The sequence below is a fragment of the Wyeomyia smithii genome, chromosome 3 (assembly GCF_029784165.1).
Source record: "Wyeomyia smithii strain HCP4-BCI-WySm-NY-G18 chromosome 3, ASM2978416v1, whole genome shotgun sequence".
In the NCBI taxonomy this organism is placed as follows: domain Eukaryota; kingdom Metazoa; phylum Arthropoda; class Insecta; order Diptera; family Culicidae; genus Wyeomyia; species Wyeomyia smithii.
Window position 1 is genome coordinate 56,547,855 of NC_073696.1, and position 17,774 is coordinate 56,565,628.

Sequence of the window (17,774 nt, forward strand, 5' to 3'; positions counted from 1 at the left end):
ACTCTGCTAAGACGCTCGTTATAGATTTTCTAGATTTGACAATGTTTTCTAGTTTTGTTATATTTCAAGTCTAGATAACGTTGAAACTATGCGAAAACAATTTTAATATCCAAGCTACAGAAACAATCCATTTTGAAAGGTTGTACATTGCTTTTTATTATCAATTTAAAATTAATTGGAAGTGCCATTGACGACACGATTGTCGATCTAATCGCACTGCGCATAACACCACATTTGCGCATGCGCTGGGTAAATGTTGTCATAGTCACGCATTTGCGCATGCGCTTTGCTGTGGCGGATCTCAACTGTTCAATAACAACGTATGTTACTTGGGTTAGAGATGCTGTTTTCACATTTCGCACCAAATTCTAGCAATTCCATGAGAAATGTGCAAAATCTATTTTGTTAATTGTCTTTTTGGATCTAGCTGAAATTTTGCAAAGGTGCTAATGCATATAAATGATAAAAACAAACTGTCGAATTTATATACATAACAATAAAATATATTTTTCGTGAACGCGCTTACCTTACCTTACTTTCAGTGACACTGATAAACACCCAGATTTCAGAGCAGTGGTCACTTTGCGATGTTTTTTCAACCTACATGAGTCCCGTAAAAGGATTATATTCACTTCACTTTGATTTCACCGTGAATTCTGCCATAATATAAATTCCACTCAACATTTTACTAACTCGAGATAAATTTTCTCACTAAATTGTTAGAAAAGTGCATGTTGCTGACATAAATGTATTTTTTGAAAATTAGTTGGTGTCCATTCTGTTAAAGCACTCAGAAGCTTTATTTCTTTTTATTTTTCCTTTAATTTCAAACCAATCGTTCTCTTAAAAACGTTGTATTTTCATAGCATTTCAACTGCTTGTTGAAATATCTCGCGAAAGCGCTACTAACTATGCGATTTCAATTTAGTGAGATTGGCTATCTTCTCACGAAAGCCTGTCTGTTATTTTTTCAAAACTGATTTGTTAGTCATTTTCGCATCTATTTGATGAAAATATTTAAAAGAATAAAAACTATTATTTCATACTTCTCAAAACTTCAACCAAAGATCAAGGTACATTGAAGAAAGTTATCGGTGCTATGTCTTAAATCATTTTGTAGAAACCTCAGTCATATTCGTTATTGTATTAGATATCTATGACCGTTTTTAATAAGCTAAGACATGTTTGAGATGCCTCGATGAAACCTATGACAACTAAACATTCACAAATATAAATTTTCATGTGTTTTAATTTATCACTCGCTCGTAAACTGGTGCAAAGACTTAGCTTTGCCAGGGACTTGTGATAAGCACCAAGAATCCCTGTAAGTGCATGCAGGGAATTAAAACATCCGCACTGATTTTACTTTGGAAATCGAACTTAATTCTACCTTACCAAAAAGAATCGGAGAGAAACAATTCTCTTTTACTGTTTAATTTAATAATTTTAATCATTTCAGATTCATTGATTCCTTGCGATTTTTTTATATCGTTTGAAATGATTGGTTTTATCGGAATGACAACATCCTTGACTTTTGGCTATTGTACATCACCTCTTTTCCGGAAATATATTGGGTGCATTTCGATTATTTTCGTTGTTTTCCAGAAACTTCGAATTCAAAATGGTGTCCAGGGTCAATGCTTGACTTCTTTACATAATTTTGATTACGGACATATCCATATGTAGTAGTATTCGGTTATTTTCGGCTATTTCCCAGAAGTTGAGGGAGAGGTGTCAAACCATTATGGACACATTTTTCATCCTTTAAAACATTAACCTGCCAAATTTTGTTCCATTTAGTTGGTTTGTTCTTGAGATGTGCAGAAATTTGTGTTCCATTTATATGGAACCCCTCCCTTCAAGAAGAGGGAGGGGTGTCAAATTAATGTGGACATATTTGTTAAATTTTCACTTCGATCGGTTCGGTAGTTTCCGAGCCTATATGGATCAGACAGACATACGGACAGACAGACAGACAGACCGGACTGCATTTTTATAGGAATAGATAAAAAGTGTTCCTACATTGAATTTAGATGTTGCAGAAACATATTACTGGGTCAGAATTCGTGAAACGGATCACTAAAAATCGCGATGTCTAATTTTTCAAATAAATATTAAAAACTTCAAGAGTTTCACTCGGGAAGTTGATTTTCCAATTTTTATAGAATTTGAGTAAATTTACAAGTTGTTATTGTCATTTGAAATTTAGGTCAAAATTGTTTTTAAACAGACATAGCTTTAAAAATATTGCATCGAATTTGATGAAATTTTCACAGCAGATGCATCCTGAGTTGTAGTTTACGAAAATATTTTTTTTGAAGAAAAAAATATTTTTTCAATAGTAACTATTTAAAACAATATGTTGAAAATCTATGTTCTGGGGCACTGAAAAATCTGAAAAAAATCACAATTTTATTTTTGACAAAATTTCGAAACTACCCTGAAAATTTCGCGGTGGTGATATTTTTTGATCAAAAGATAAGGGCCTTCAAAGTTGGTGCCGCAACGCATTTTTCAAGCGAGAAATGCTCCTAAACCAAGTTTTCTTCAGTTCTCATACCAAAGTGCACCATAGTGGCTAAAAGTAATAGCACGGGCAATCTTAACCCGTTGATGCGTTCTGTACGGCTGACCCCTAACTAAATTTTGCATTATTTTTTTAGTAAAATGTGTAGGTAGGCTTGCGTATTGTAAGGGGCATAAAATATGCTGTCTTCATCATTAAGTTGGGTAACAGACTAAGCATATTTTGACTATTTTGCGACTAAAAATCATTTCTATTAAACTAATTTTACAAATCTTACAGAATTTTTGCATATAACTGAAACTGGGATTGTCAATAGTACTGCTCACTCGCTTCTCGCTTGAAAATGCGCTTGGCACCAACTTTGAAGGCCCATATCTTTTGATCAAAAAATATCACCACCGCGAAATTTTCAGGGCAGTTTCGAAATTTCGTCAAAAATACTTGTGATTTTTTTCAGATTTTTGAGTGCCCCAGAACATAGATTTTCAACATATTGTTTTAAATAGTTACTATTGAAAAAATATTTTTTTCACCAAAAAAAATATTTTCGTAAACTACAACTTAGGATGCATCTGCTGTGAAAATTTCATCAAATTCGATGCAATATTTTTAAAGCTATGTCTGTTTAAAAACAATTTTGACCTAAATTTCATATGACTATAACAACTTGTAAACTTACTCAAATTCAATTAAAATTGGAAAATCAACTTCCCGAGTGAAATTCTTGAAGTTTTTAATACTTATTTGAAAAAATTATACATCGCGATTTTAGTGATCCGTTTCACGAATTCTGACCCACTGGAAAATGTACTGCAATCTTTAAATATTTAACTTTAGAATCACTGCTTGAAAACAAGACTTGATGACAATTGTAAGGGCAAATTGTGCCCCAAAATAGTACATTTTAAAAACATTTTTAATAATAGTAACACTTAAGCAATCTGGATGAAACCTTCTGAACAACATCAGAAGAAGTTTTTTGCTGATGCTGCTACATATTAGACACAGTTTTTTATTCAATAATTGAGAAATCTCGCATATAAAAAAATGGTCCGATCATGGTACATTTTCTGAGTGGTCCGATCACGATACAACACCCTAATTTTTCTCATCGGAACATGCTCCCGATGATCCGGATTTACAGGAACCAGATGTGGTCACTGGTTTATGTCGGTCTCGGATTCTAAAAGTGGACAGATTTTCGAATCTTTTGACAGGCCAAGATCGAAAATCGGTCAAGCAAATGAAAAAGCAAAAAGCATTTCGTGTTAAAATTGCCATACGTGTGTTAAAATTGCCGAATACATAATGGACAACGGATAATAGCATTCCCCTGCGACTCCCCCTGCTGCTATAAACAGTCTGATGTTGGAAAAGGGTTATCCTTGTTGTTTAAAGTTATAAAGTCTGAAAAGGTACCCGGGTACCCTGCCGAGTACATAACGGTTAAGAATTGACGTTGGCTAGGACGCATTCCCCTAGTAACAACATTGGTTTTATCAAAGTTTTATAGCGCTCAATAACGCCTAAACAGCGCTAGAAAACTTTGATAAAACCCGTTTTGTTACTTGGGTCTTGTACCGTATCGAGCACCTAACCAGATATAATTCCTACTAATCCTACGAGCAGCTTCGAGGGGAGAAAACCCTTCATCATTTCAAACGATTTTACTGTGCTCGTTTTCCGGTAAAACCGTTCCCTTTAGCATGGTTCTTGAAAATCTGAAAAATTGCAATGTTTTAAAGTACGTAAGCTTTAAGTAGCATCTTATGCTAGCGAACTGAGCTAACAAACTAACATGGTGGCGTTATAACTATTCCCATTTTTTAATACACAAAACAAGTGTTCTATGTTCACACCCACAGTAATATTTCAAACGCCTTCCATTATAAGGCTGCATTTTCCCTTGTAGAAGACTGAACCACTGCGACCATTTTTGATCTATTGTGGTAAATAAGGCTGCATATACTAGAGTGAGTATGATAATAAACCTTTCGAATTGGCAGTGACATTGAGCAGGTGGCGTTATTAATGTTTCGACCAGTTTATTTCAGTATCATGCAATATTCATTCTCTCTTCCTTCGTTTTTTCATTATTCGTAAAAAAAAAGAAAGTAAAACCATCCGTCAGTCGCAGTGAAAACGTATTGGTTTGATTTTCCCCTTCTCAAATTTTCTGAAAAATTTTTACTTGGAGTTCCATCATGTGAAGTGTGATTTTGTAAACTGGGTTTGTGTACTACACATGTGGCATTATGCGATTAGTGATGGATGGGAAGAAGACCTCTTTTGAAACCATTTTTTGCGTTTCATTTTCGCTTTACTAGAGAAACGGTGAAGATTTTCAGTAAACTTTATTGCGTGACCATCAGAGTATGACAGCTCGTAACAAGGATGAAAATTTAGTGTATCTGATAACTAATATCAAGGGGATGGCAGTCCTATTTAAACTCTACACGTTTTACGGTCGCCCACATATCGAGGCTTTATTAAAAATAATGTCCCGAGGTAGATGCTCAGCAAAAAGCCCATATACTTACCACTCTAGTCGGGAAGACTCTTCACTCTTTAAAAATAGAAAGAGATAGCATGCTGTCATCCCCGAACGATCCGTGAGCTATTGCTTTTTATTACCCAAATTGGAAGATCTGAACTTGGTTAACATGTTTAAACAATGGTTTGAACAATACGACGTAAGTTATCTTTCGTTTTGGCCCTGTCCAGATCAAAATCAAGCGCTAATGGAGTTATATAATAGTGTTGATATGTCACCGTTTGTGGCAGAACACACAATATAAATTCTGAATAAAGATTAGTAAATAATTAATTCATCACAAAACAAGCCCTCTATTAAAAAAAGCGCTAATGGAGTATTTTTTGTGAGGCTACGTGAAATCGTTAAGAGCAAGTGGCTAAATTGAAGGTTCTAAAGCTAGTTTGGCAACTCCCACCATAACGCGGCAACCGCACCGGGCGTTGCTATGTTGGTTTGGGAAATAGCAATCCCCCCTCGGGTAGTAGCGAGTTATTAAATTTGGCAACGCGATAGCAACGTGCCGCATCTTTGCTATTTGATGAATACTGTCAAACTGTTGTTTGTTTTGTTGTGCTCGATAGTAAATATTATGAAAATAATGATTGTTCCGAACATAATTGGACGGCCCCGGAAGACGAAACGCTTTGCCTTTGTTAAACACGTCGTAGGACGCAAGTATCGGTGGGAACCAGTCTATTTTAATTTCGATTGAGCTGAAATGTTGCACAGGGTGTTTTTTCGGCCGGGTAAACATTTATAGTTTTTTTTTTTTTTGAAATTCAAGATGACCATTTTGGTTGGCACTCTAATCTACACGAAGCACAAAGCTCAAGTCTTCACAAGATTGGTCAACCATATCATTATTTCAATAAACCTGAAAGGTTTGAGCGAATTGCTCGGAAGTATTATCGACTATTGCTGCTGACTCTTTTGAAGGCATGTTAATCTCAGTTTTCCCGTTGCGTCCGGTTGTTGAATAAAAAATCATTTTTCGCATCAACAGCTGTTTTAATCTTCGAAAACAACGTAAGACAAACTCGAAAGCGGCGTCGGAAATGGTCATCGGTATAGACCAGTGTTTCCGAAAAAAAAACATTGTTAAAACGCTGGATGGCAAACTTCCTCAGCATAGCGGTCAATATTTTACCGTTTTCCAGGCTGAGAGCCACTCCGAATCTTTCCAAAAGTCCTTTTCATACTCGCGTATAAAAAGATTTGTTTCGCGAAATTATTTTCTTCGTCACTAGAATCAACCAAATACTCGAGAACAATTTCCGCGTTCTACATTTAAAGTTTTTTTGGCTGCAAATTACAATTGATGACAGTTCGCCAATTTTGAGTATAATAGTTATTGAAGGCAACGTTGCGAAACGTTCCACGGTCTAACGCATTTACTTTAATGAAACATACAAGGATAAAGAAAATCCATGCACGCACAAACGAAGAAACCTGCAACAGAATTGTGTTATCGATAATTTGGGAGAACGGAAACAAAGTTAAAACAGAGTTGCTTGAAATAAAGGGGACATTTTATGAATCAGAAAGAACGCAGATCATTCCGGAAACAATTGACGGACAGATAAGTTGGTTATTACTAGATGCGCAGAATTTTGGGAAATACGACACACACAAACATTTTGCTAATGCTAGCTAGTGACGGTCTTCAGAAATTAGCAACTGCCGGCGTTAAAAAGAAATAGATGAATTGGTAATCCCCAATAGCAACGACCGGTGCTAACATCGATTGCTATCCAAAATAGCAACGGCCAGCGTTGTGAAAATAGCAACTCAAATGGCAACTTACCGGTGCGCTTGCTCTAATGTATGTTAACAAGTCCAATACTACTGAAGCCTTACAAGACAACATGACCTATGTTTTTTTGCAATAGCAATCAGGCCGAAATGCTAGAAAAAGTGGTACAAAGGTGAATCTTCCGTGTAACTAACTATTTTGAACGCAGCCGTCAACATTTGCACAAAGTAAATTTGTAAAATGTAAATGGCAAGTGTTTTATTCAAGTTTTTGAAGAAAAGCTCTCACAAAATCACCCTTTGGACATATTTTAACATAATTTATTATAATAAATATTAGGGGCCATTCACATACCACGTGGACAGATTTTTAACGATTTTGAAATATGGCTTTTTTCATATGCAATCCGATGGCATATGGTTTTTGTTTTCATTATAACATTTTTCTCAATAAATTTAAATGGAAGAAGAACATTCTAATTAAACGATACCATTCGAGATTTATCTTGGAATGGTGATGAAACATTCATATTTAAATTAAACGCTTCCATATCCATCTCAAAACTTAAATCACTGTTCAATTATTCATCTCACGACGCCCCCATATTCATCACACTGTTAATCATGAATGAAACACATTTATATTTTTTATCATGAATGTGCGGCTAGTAGGTTACCTTGATATTTGCTGCAGTTGTTTACGTGCAAATTGGTAACCTAGGTAACCTCTACAGTGCTGTAGATTTATGTCAATTATGTCGGAATAATTCAACATTTTCAATATGATTTTTTCGTGTTAACAGGAGCTGATTTAGCAACTCTTGATTTTCTTCAACGCAGTGAAAACAGATGAAAATGCATACAGTTGAAATTTAGGAATTGTAGAAATTCATCTCATATATTTCTGCTAATTCAAGCTTGTTTTAGGATTTTGAGGTGAACATTTCAAAGATTAAAGTATTCTTAGTGTAGTGAGTGATTTTGTTTAGTGATTAAAATAAAAAGTGGTCCGCTAGTGATGAAAAAATGGTTGATGGTTGGCTGCTGAACGAGTCCTGTTGTAGCCGTACAGAACAATGCGCGGATTTTGTTTTCTGAGGTAGGTGATTGAAATAAATGAGTTTTCGAGTGCAGATGCCCGACTATAATATCAAATTTAGTGCTTTAAAGTGAGTTTTTGAGGATTGTACTTTATGAGGAAATTAAAATGAACTAATGAGAATTCATTCCATGGATTAGCAGATTGGTTTAATAAGAAAATATGCGTTTTTTCCTGTTTTCAATTGTGTTTACATGTTTAATGAGATGAATATACGGACTGAGAAGAATAATGGAGCAGTTCCCCTATTTCAATTTGGAAGCTGCCCTTCATTTTTGATATCGCTGCGATGCGCGACTTAGTATACATACTATAAACAATAATCTCACAGTGGTTTTCAGCTGAAGTTGATTATATTCGTGCTCGAATGAACAACCTAAAACAAAAATCTGTGAAGATAATCTCTCACCATATATTATCAAGTTATTCTCAAAGCATGCATCGTGTATTCCAAACCTTCCACCGGATTTGGTGTTATAAAGTTATCAAAATTTATTGTCATTTATTAATTAACGTAAATCCATTGTACACACCTCCACAAAAATCCACACCAAAACCAGTTTGACATCATCACAGCACAAGTATAAAGTCCTACCAGCACATACACTCAAACCCAACACCGAACCACGCTGAAAGCGAAAAGTCCCCTCCTCCACCAATGCCGTCCGGGTTGCGCTCCATTGTTTATCTGAATGACGTCACTCATGCAAACAGTTTTCATGCTTTCGGTTCGCTCACCCACCTCCCCCCAGCCCAAACGAGCCGCATAAGAGAACGACTGCAACGTTGTCGGTTGTGTGCGTGAGATTGCACAAGCTCGCGTGGCTCGTTTGATCCTTGTCAAGCGCGCATCTTGCCTCTGCGGATGGTCCTTTTCACGCCACGGCATCATCGTTCCGTGGTCAGCACACCGGTTAACTCCTGCTGGTACGCACACTGGCACCTGCTCAAGGTCACCGACGAGGCAAACTTTTTGTGTGCGATGGGGAATCGATGTCATAAAGTGAAGCCTTTTCCGACCGGTAGCGTTCAGTCTCGTGCGGACAATCGATGATGTCAGGTTTCTCGTTCGTTCGTGTGGTAATACGTTTTAAAATCAGAGAAGTGAACTTAAGAAATCCTAACCGCGGTGTGCTGCTTAATCTGTACAAGTTGAAGGTTAGAAAAGCGATTTGAGTTGTAAATTAAAAGTGCTAAGTGGAAAGTGAATTTTGGTTTACTCAAATGTAAAAAGATAAGATCTTGTTAAATTAAGAAGTGCTATCTAGTGCAGCATTGTGGATGTTGAGTGTTAACTATCCTATTCACACTATAATCGACTGGACAAGAGGTATGTTTGCATTCACTCGGTAGCTTTGAAGCGCAAGCATACCGGTCGTATTTCTGGTGGAGCCGCATGGTAATCGGTCTACAGTATGATGTAGATAAAATGTCCTTGACATTGTCAATATGACATCACAGCCTCAAACTCACAGCGCTGTCTAGGATCTGACTGATGTGGGATGCATACAAATAATGATTTTTGCAACCCGTAGGGTGGACAAATCTGCACTGATGAATGAACTGCGGGGAGCCGGGCGGTGGTCAGGGTATGAGAAAGAAAGCAGCAAGCAATGTATATCGGCATGATTGCTTTCAGTTTCATCAATGAATGTCAGGGTTCGGAGAGCTGCAGGAGGGAGCAGCAAGCTGCTAAGAGGCACTCGGTTGATGTTTGCGTTATGCATGTGAGATTGTGTTTCTACTCCAGCAACATCGACCCACGCGATAAGCGGGGCAATTGAAGTGAGAATTTCCTCTTGCCTATAAATACCAATTTTTCAATCTTTTTCAACGTACACTGAATTCTACATGCATCATGAATGATTTGTTACGCAATGTAAGAATCAAAATTGTAACACTTTTTTTGAGGTTCGATTTGATTTGACAATTATTACAATGGTAGATTTTTCGATTTTGGAGAAATGAGCAACCTCCAGAACAAAAATCAACTACCAGTATTAAATTTAAAAAGTATTAGTAAAAAAATTTAGTACAAAAAGTGAAATCAAAAACGCTGGAAACAATCGCACTGAGCAATATTGAGTGAAAGCCAACCAATTTCGCCTTTAAAATAGAAAATTTAAGCACCTTTTAAACCCGAAAAGCCGACCATCAATACCAATTAACGCTTTTATAGCGGTAATAATCGGAGGCTCATAATTATTGCTCTCCGGTCCGCGCAATGCCTCCGAGGGCGACAAAGAGTTCTGGCTGAAATTCAGTGACGTCAATCGGTGTGCTAGTATTATTTATTTACGCCTGTGCTCATGACCGCTGCGCTAACCCATACGGTCACGCCATGCTCCTGCCCCTCGTCAGTGGGCCGAGAAGCGGAAAATCGATTTCCCACGTACCCTCGCCATGGTCGTTGCCAACTCTCGGCACCGACGATCGACATGATGTCGTATAGCACGCGACTGACCATGCGTCGTTTTTCGCTGCCAGCAGCTGATGACGACAATTGTGACGACATAAGTGTGCGAGCGGGACAACCAGTGGAAGTGCAGTTCTGTTCAGCTCTTTCTCGCTCAGCTGAAGAGCTACAAATCATATGATGTTGGCAATCTGAGGAAAATGTAGGGTGATCATAAAACTAACCGAATTTTATCTGTTCAAAGTATCCTTTTCTTAAGTTTCAGACGGTCTTCCAATAAAATCGAAATTACCTAGCGACAGTAACAACTTCATTTTACTTGCACCGTTCACTGTATCTGGACAGGTCCAAAATAAAGAATCCTCATGACCATCAATCGACAAACGAACCGCATAACCACAAAAACAGTTTAGCCATAAAATGTTACGTTGCTCGACACACACAAAAAACTCACCTCCCATATAGAGCCTGTTGTTCGGCCCCGGAATGTGGCCTACACTGCCTGCATACTTATTGAGGTGCATCTTTTACTACTCTATAAATCAAGACGTCATCCATCGCATTGGATCGGATTGGTGGAAAGTGCTCGCGGCAGGAGCACGGCGCTTTTTCGGCTTGAACGATTGGTTAAGGTACTTACCAACTGATTACATGTTCAATGGCCAATGGTGGTTTTATGATCAACCAAAGCCGTACGGGTTGTCATCACGGGATCCTTCGACTCGGCGGCTGTCGGTCGGTCGGTCGGTCGCTCGTGTGTGGAGTATTTGGCATGTTGCCTCATGACTGGGCTCCAACTGTGTGTGTTTCCTGTTGGCATGCCAAGTACAACCGGCAGTGAGAGAGAAATGACTACCTCCAGAGCCGGATTTAAGGGGGGGCCCAGGGGGCCCGGGCCCCCACATTTTTGGGGCCCCCACAAAACAAGAAAATGTTCTTTTCTCTATCAAAATTAAGATTCAATCAAAAGTTCAATTTACAGTAAGAAAATTTGAACAGACCATTTCAATCTGAAACTTTCCTTCAGTGTTATTTTTTCGCGAGCGCCAATATCACAACTACATCCATAAGAGTTAACCTTCGATTCTCTTGGAATGACACACATTAACACACCATTTGAATCGAACCAGCGCGCATGGGAGATCAAGCAGGAAAGAAAATAATCCACAAGTTTTTTTAATGCATTGCTGTTGATTCCGAAAATAAGTTTACCTGTCCGAATCAGGGATACTAGATTTGCGTAGCAAAATGCAAATTTTCAGAGTCCGTGTGCAGATTTTATTGACCTGCAGAAGTGTGTAGTTTTTTCTAGCTTCTGTAGATTATTGCCAGCGTAGCCTTATGTTTGCGCAGTCTTTCTCAAATTGTGTGCAAATTTTTGCTTGCGGATCGCATTTTTTTCAAATTGCGGTAGGTTTTAATTTTTCAGATATCAAGAAAAAAAATTCCGGATTTCAAGCAGTTGCATACATTTATTTATTTGAGCCTAATGATCTCGAACGCAACTGGAGAAAGGTCTTTATCGAAGATGAAACTGATTGAAAATAGGTTGCGTACGACTATGAAGAGTGAAAGGCTGTCAAACTTAGCATTGTTAAGTTGAGAGTACAATATTCTGAAGGAGCTGAATGTTGATTATTCAATCAATAAGTTCTCTGCAAAAAAAAACTCGTAAGAAAAAATTCTAGCAAATTTTTGGTAACTTTTCAATAACAAATAAATGTTTTTAACTCGGACGATAAAAAAACGGGTTTGTTTTATTCTGGGGCCCCCACTGTAAACTGGGCCCCGGGCCCCCACAATCGTAAATGCGGCTCTGACTACCTCAGTCAAGTCTACTTTAACGCCGCACACCAAATTTGTCGATTGGGGTGCTTTAATGGTGGCGGCAGTTTATTGCGCGAAAGCAATTCACCGCTTTGTCTGAATTTTACTGTTTTTGCGAAAAAGTGGCTGTTAATTTTATTTACGTTTTTTTTTTGCTTGCCGAAGTTTTCGATAAATTGATTTAGAAGCACCTTCAACCACGAACAGGAATATGGGTTTGCGTAGTAATGGAGAGAATCACTAATTAATGAACTCGATCAGTTGTAAGATGAACTTGGAGATAATAACATTAGGAAATTGTTCCAAGTTTGGATAGGAATAACAAATGGAAAGTTTCGCCCAATTCAGCTATCAAGCGTAAAAGATCCAAATATGCAAGTGTTTGAAGATATAAAATTACAGTAAATTTTACTTGAAGATGTAACGTTGAACTAAACAAAAAGTACTAAGTAGAGATACATAATAGGGCACATGAGGTGGGGTAGAGTATTTTTTCTAAGCTTTTGGTTGTTAGCTTTTTCACAAATGAATCAAAATGAAGCTTTTATTTGCTTTTAATAATATTATACACCATATTACACCATATTTTTAAACTTTTTTCAAGCCCTAATATATTTTACTATTACCATTGAAGTCCTTTTCTGATTATTTTCATTCCAAATAAGGCCGTTCCAATTTTTTTTTTTAATTTTTATAATATGTTCAAGGTTATCAAAATTAGTCAAGGGGAGGGCAATAAATGACTCCGAGAAAAAAAAAGGAATATCTTTCAAGAAAAATTGTATGCAAGTAATGACGTTTGTACATATTTTTAAAAATACACATTATTATTACTATTAATCACTTGGCTTGCCTTTCGACGACACTCTTACTGCCATTGGGCTTGTTTGTTGCTAAGTTAAGCATGTACTTTAGAGGGGGGCGTTGTAATACGTGTAAAATGAAACTTGATGGCACATAACTAGAATTAAAGTTTTTTTGTTCTATTTGGGGCCTGATTTGTTCCTAAATTCACCAGAGGTCAATTGGTTTTGTCTCTGCTTGACCTATTGCAATTAACATATAGTTTTATATCTTCAAAAGCTAGGTTTTCTGATGCTTAACAACTTTACCGAAGACACTGAAGAGCTAGGGAAAAACATTTGCCATCACCCTTCAAAGTTGAGTATGTCGAATTAAATGCTAAAACCATTTTTTCTGCCAACACTGCTAGTTTATCAGCGTCAGTCAGATTTCCATCAGATACAACCTTTACAACATATGTTATAGATCCTGTCTACACCTAGAATGTTGACCTGCTTTTGTTTGCTCATTCTAGCTAAGTGTATAAAGTGTATTGTTATTCCTTCTGATGGAAATTCTACTGACGCGACGCCGGTACACTGTTGGCAGAATGAATGATTTTCTGCGTTTACCTCTACATACCCAACTTTGAACAGCTATAGTTTTTTTAGGGCCATCTTTGCTCCTCAGGGTCTTCGACAAAGTTGCTTATCATCTGAAATACTATACTTTAACGTAATGTAATGCATCAATAAAACACTACTGAGCTCTCTAGAAAAGTAAATGTAAAAAAAAGGTTTTCCCATAAAAATTTCAAATACAATGAGCCAAGCGGAGACGGAACTAATAGACTTCCGGTATGTCTAGAAAAACAATGTCACTCTTAGAAAAAATATACGGCCCAAAAGCTCAAAACAGTTGTCCTAGAGAGATTGAGCTTTCCAACCATCCCGTGAATTTTGGAGCCCCTAGTGTATGCAGAAGTGTGTCAAAGTGCGTCAGAGTGTCTTATAGTAATTGCTCGCCGAGTTTGTCGCTTCAACGTTATGTTTACGAGAAAACTCATTAAAGTCTCTACTCTGGAGGCACCAATATTCACAGGAATGGTTGAAAAACTGTAATCTTTAATTTTTTTTCAGTTTGACCTCTAGGATCTGTGTTAACCAGTGTTATTTCTGATGAGGAGTCTGTGTTAACCAGTGTTATTTTTGACGAGGAGACCCTCTCAAGCAGAAAGTTAGATTTTATTGGGCACTGTTATAGATTTTACTAGGTCCGATGTCAATTACTAAACAGCCAGTGTAACTTGCCTTTATTAATCGAAAAGTAATTTCGAGAATTGTTCAAGAAATACTGAAGTACTTGAACCAAGTTTCACGCGTAGTACTCTTCCACGTAGATACGAGCTCAGCCACCTTTTCGCAAGATTTTACACAAAAGTATTGCATGATTCAAACGATCAAAAGATCGGTGAAAATCCATTTAGAAAATACACGACGAAGTGAACTCCAACAATAGCCGCCTACTATCATAGTACTCCATAGTACTAGTACCTATACTAGAACACTTTAGACCCAGCAGAATGGCTAGTAATGCCACGATAATTTCGCTTCGATTTTGTCTTCCGCCGTGGCATACAGGCTAAAAAACGACGTTCTACGTCCCTTAGCTTCGAATCATAAGGAACCCAAGTTCCCAAGGCATGCAATCGCTTTGAAATGGCTTGACCTTGAAGAAAGCTGTTCCTGCGCTTGACATGGGTCCTCATTGAGTGATTCCTCCAACTCAGCATTTTCGAAAGTTTTTTGCCCTCCTTCACGCCAATCATCAACATCGAAATTACTGTCTTTAGAGCAACGGAAACAATGACGTCACATTGGCGAAACAGGCAGTGCAGTGTTCCGTAGACTTTTTTAACTCTCGGTGCGCTTTAACCATCGTTTTATTTGAATGAAATGAGAGAAGTAACGCGTCTCGCAAATGACGATTAGTTGGCACATAATCAAACATTTCTACGCAACCAAGAGCTTTCGTACTCTAATCGGACGGTCTCCATAAAATTTTACAAAGACTTATTAGACTTATTTGTAACAATTTGTTTAAACTTCTGTCAATTCTTTAAAATTTTTACGTTAGAAACAGGGAAAACTGATACTAAAACACTACTACTGAAAACAATAACTTTTCTTCCGGTAGATTGGAAAAATCGACCCTGTCAAAAGTTACCCAAGAGTGTTTTTGACGTAGGAATACGTCTTACTTTAGTATACTGTATACTGTGGAAAGCATAACGAAAATGTGCTCTCTTAAAATTCATGTTATGTTACCATCACCCAAAAAATTTTAAAAGCCAATGTCTTGATCGACCAGTAAAGGTTTCTCCAAACTTGTGGTGTAATAACTGACATATCTTCTCAATAGTAAATTAATGAAAAGTTGAGTAGAAAATCACTTATATTTTAATCAATTTCGTAGCATTCAACCAATCACCAACTCACTTCTCTAATGTTTGCATCCGATGGTGATAAAAAACTAAGTAGTTGAAATAGCCCAGGATCAATCATTTTCTACACAGATGGTTCAAAAATGAACAATCGAGTGGGAGCAGGAGTAACTGGCCCAGGAATAGACCTGTCAGTTCCAATGGGCCAATGGCCAATTGTCTTCCAAGCTGAAGTCCAAGCAATACTAGAATGTTCTGAAATATGCCTACGCAGGAAATACAGACACTCAAACATTTGCATGATGTCCGACAGTCAAGCAGCGTTGAAGGCTTTGAAGTCTGCGACATGTACATCAAAACTAGTTTGGGAGTGTGTTCAATCACTCCAAACACTGGGTTGTAATAATCAAGTAGACTTATACTGGGTTTCTGGTCACTGTGGAATAGATGGGAACGAAAGAGCCGATGAACTGGCAAGACTTGGATCGTCTCATCAGTTCATAGGACCAGAACCCTTCTGTGGTCTATCCGCTTGTTCCCTTAGAATGGAACTAAAAGCATGGGAAACTCTGAAAGTGGAATCCAACTGAAAAAACACCTTCATCGGTAGGCAGTCGAAACGTTTCATCACTCCGAACGTTTCTATGACTCGTAAAATACTGCATCTTTCAAAAAAAGATCTAAGCACGTATACTGGTTTAATAACATGGCATTGTCCGAGCCATTATCATTTGAAGGTTATGAAAAAACTTCAAGATGATACATGTCGAGTATGTGGCATGGAAAAAGAAGACTCGGGACATCTGTTATGCCGATGTCCGGCAATTTTTATCAAGAGATATAAGTTCTTCGAGAGAGGTCTTCTGGAACCCTCTGAAATCTGGAGAAGAAATCCCAGTACGGTTGTGCCCTTTATACGAAGTACAATACCGGACTGGACTAATGCGATTGGTCAGACTGTAACGACCTCTTCCAATAGTGATACGTTATCCTGACTTAGTAACATTAAAAAGGGGGAATATGTCACAAAATATCACAAAATCGGTCGCAGTGACGACAATACCCAACACGGAAAAAAAAATAGTTGAGTTTAATAAATTTCCCTTGCTTACTTGCACAAGAAATCTACGCCCTTGCAAACGGCCTTTCGCTAGTTAACCGGAACATTCGCCATGGTGGACGAAAACATGCGTATAGGCATGTTTTTGAGTTCTTTCTTTGTTTTATTTATCAATTCCTCTTCAGTTTTCGCGACAAAATTGTTGAAGCAGATCTTACGCATCAGGTCTATCCAGAAATAGGTCGCAGCTGTAGGACGTTGGGCGAGTTCGCCGACTTGAGTGTTATGGCGATACTCAGCCGCATATTCTTCTCCAACAATCGCTTCGAGTAGTGGGCCAACGTCAGATCCAGTCAGAACACCGCTTCTTCACCCTTATGTTATTCTCAATAAACGTCGCAACTTGCGACAGGCACTTCGTACTCTAAATGTCCCAGTTCACGACCTGTCCGGAGCAAAAGAAGAGCGGCTTTGACATCTTCTCCTCGCTGATTGGCAGCCACAGCAGCACCTTCTTGGGGAAGTTGGTTTATGAAATGGAAGTGAAGTATGAAGGGCCCTGCCAGTCGTTGCCATCCACGGTGAGATAGGTGAAGACCATTCTCGCTGATCAGATGGCAGTAGGAATGCTCCAATGCCGCACATCGACTTAAGTCGGTGGAATTCGGTCGAGAGGCACCATGGAGAAGCTACCTGCCAGTATCTACACAGGCTCGGGCATGCGGGGTTTTCCATGTGCCTCGAGTACGTGGATACGGAAGAGACTTTTTTTATTCTTAACAACAATAATAATAGAAGGCTCAGACGCAGAAAGCATAACGGGGCCGTAAATTCTGTTGGAGTAGGGAAAAGCCTACTTAAGTAGAATTTATATGGTTATTACTCCTCAAATAGGCACAAAAACCCTCTCATCTTTTCAGACAAAGTCAGTTTCTACAGTCCGAGAAAAATTCTGGTGCATCCTAATGTATATTTCAGTATATATACATAATCTAAAAAAATATACACAATCTGAAAAAAAACAAAAAAATGTACTAAATAGGTATATCGTTGGATTTAAGGAAGGAATACAGGAGATACATGTGGGGAAAATCAAAGTTAGCTAAGATATTACGAACTGGATCATTTAGTTGTTTATTCCGGGCTTTAAAAGAATTTTCAAAAATGAATCTAGCTTCGCGATACAAGGGACATGACCAAACATGCTCAATATCATGGTAACCCTCATCACAGGCGCAAAGGTTATCCTCTGTGAACCCTATACGACGAAGGTGAGCATTGAACCAATAATGATTGGACATAAGCTGAGATATCACACAAATGAAATCCCG

General features: G+C 37.9%; 1 protein-coding gene across 4 annotated transcripts in view; it reads left to right on the forward strand.

The window, feature by feature from the left end:
- The window catches only part of LOC129732834 (probable nuclear hormone receptor HR38), a 315,336-nt gene that overhangs the window by 61,533 nt on the left and 236,029 nt on the right, over nucleotides 1-17,774 (forward strand). Inside the window, exon 1 of one of the 4 annotated variants that reach the window (XM_055694125.1) lies at nucleotides 8,966-9,244. The exons of the other annotated variants lie outside the window; for them this stretch is intronic. Coding sequence (XP_055550100.1) covers nucleotides 9,196-9,244 — 49 coding nt within the window. The 5' untranslated portion in view covers nucleotides 8,966-9,195. Of the gene's footprint in view, nucleotides 1-8,965; nucleotides 9,245-17,774 lie in introns of those variants that run through there. 4 annotated transcript variants of the gene reach the window in all.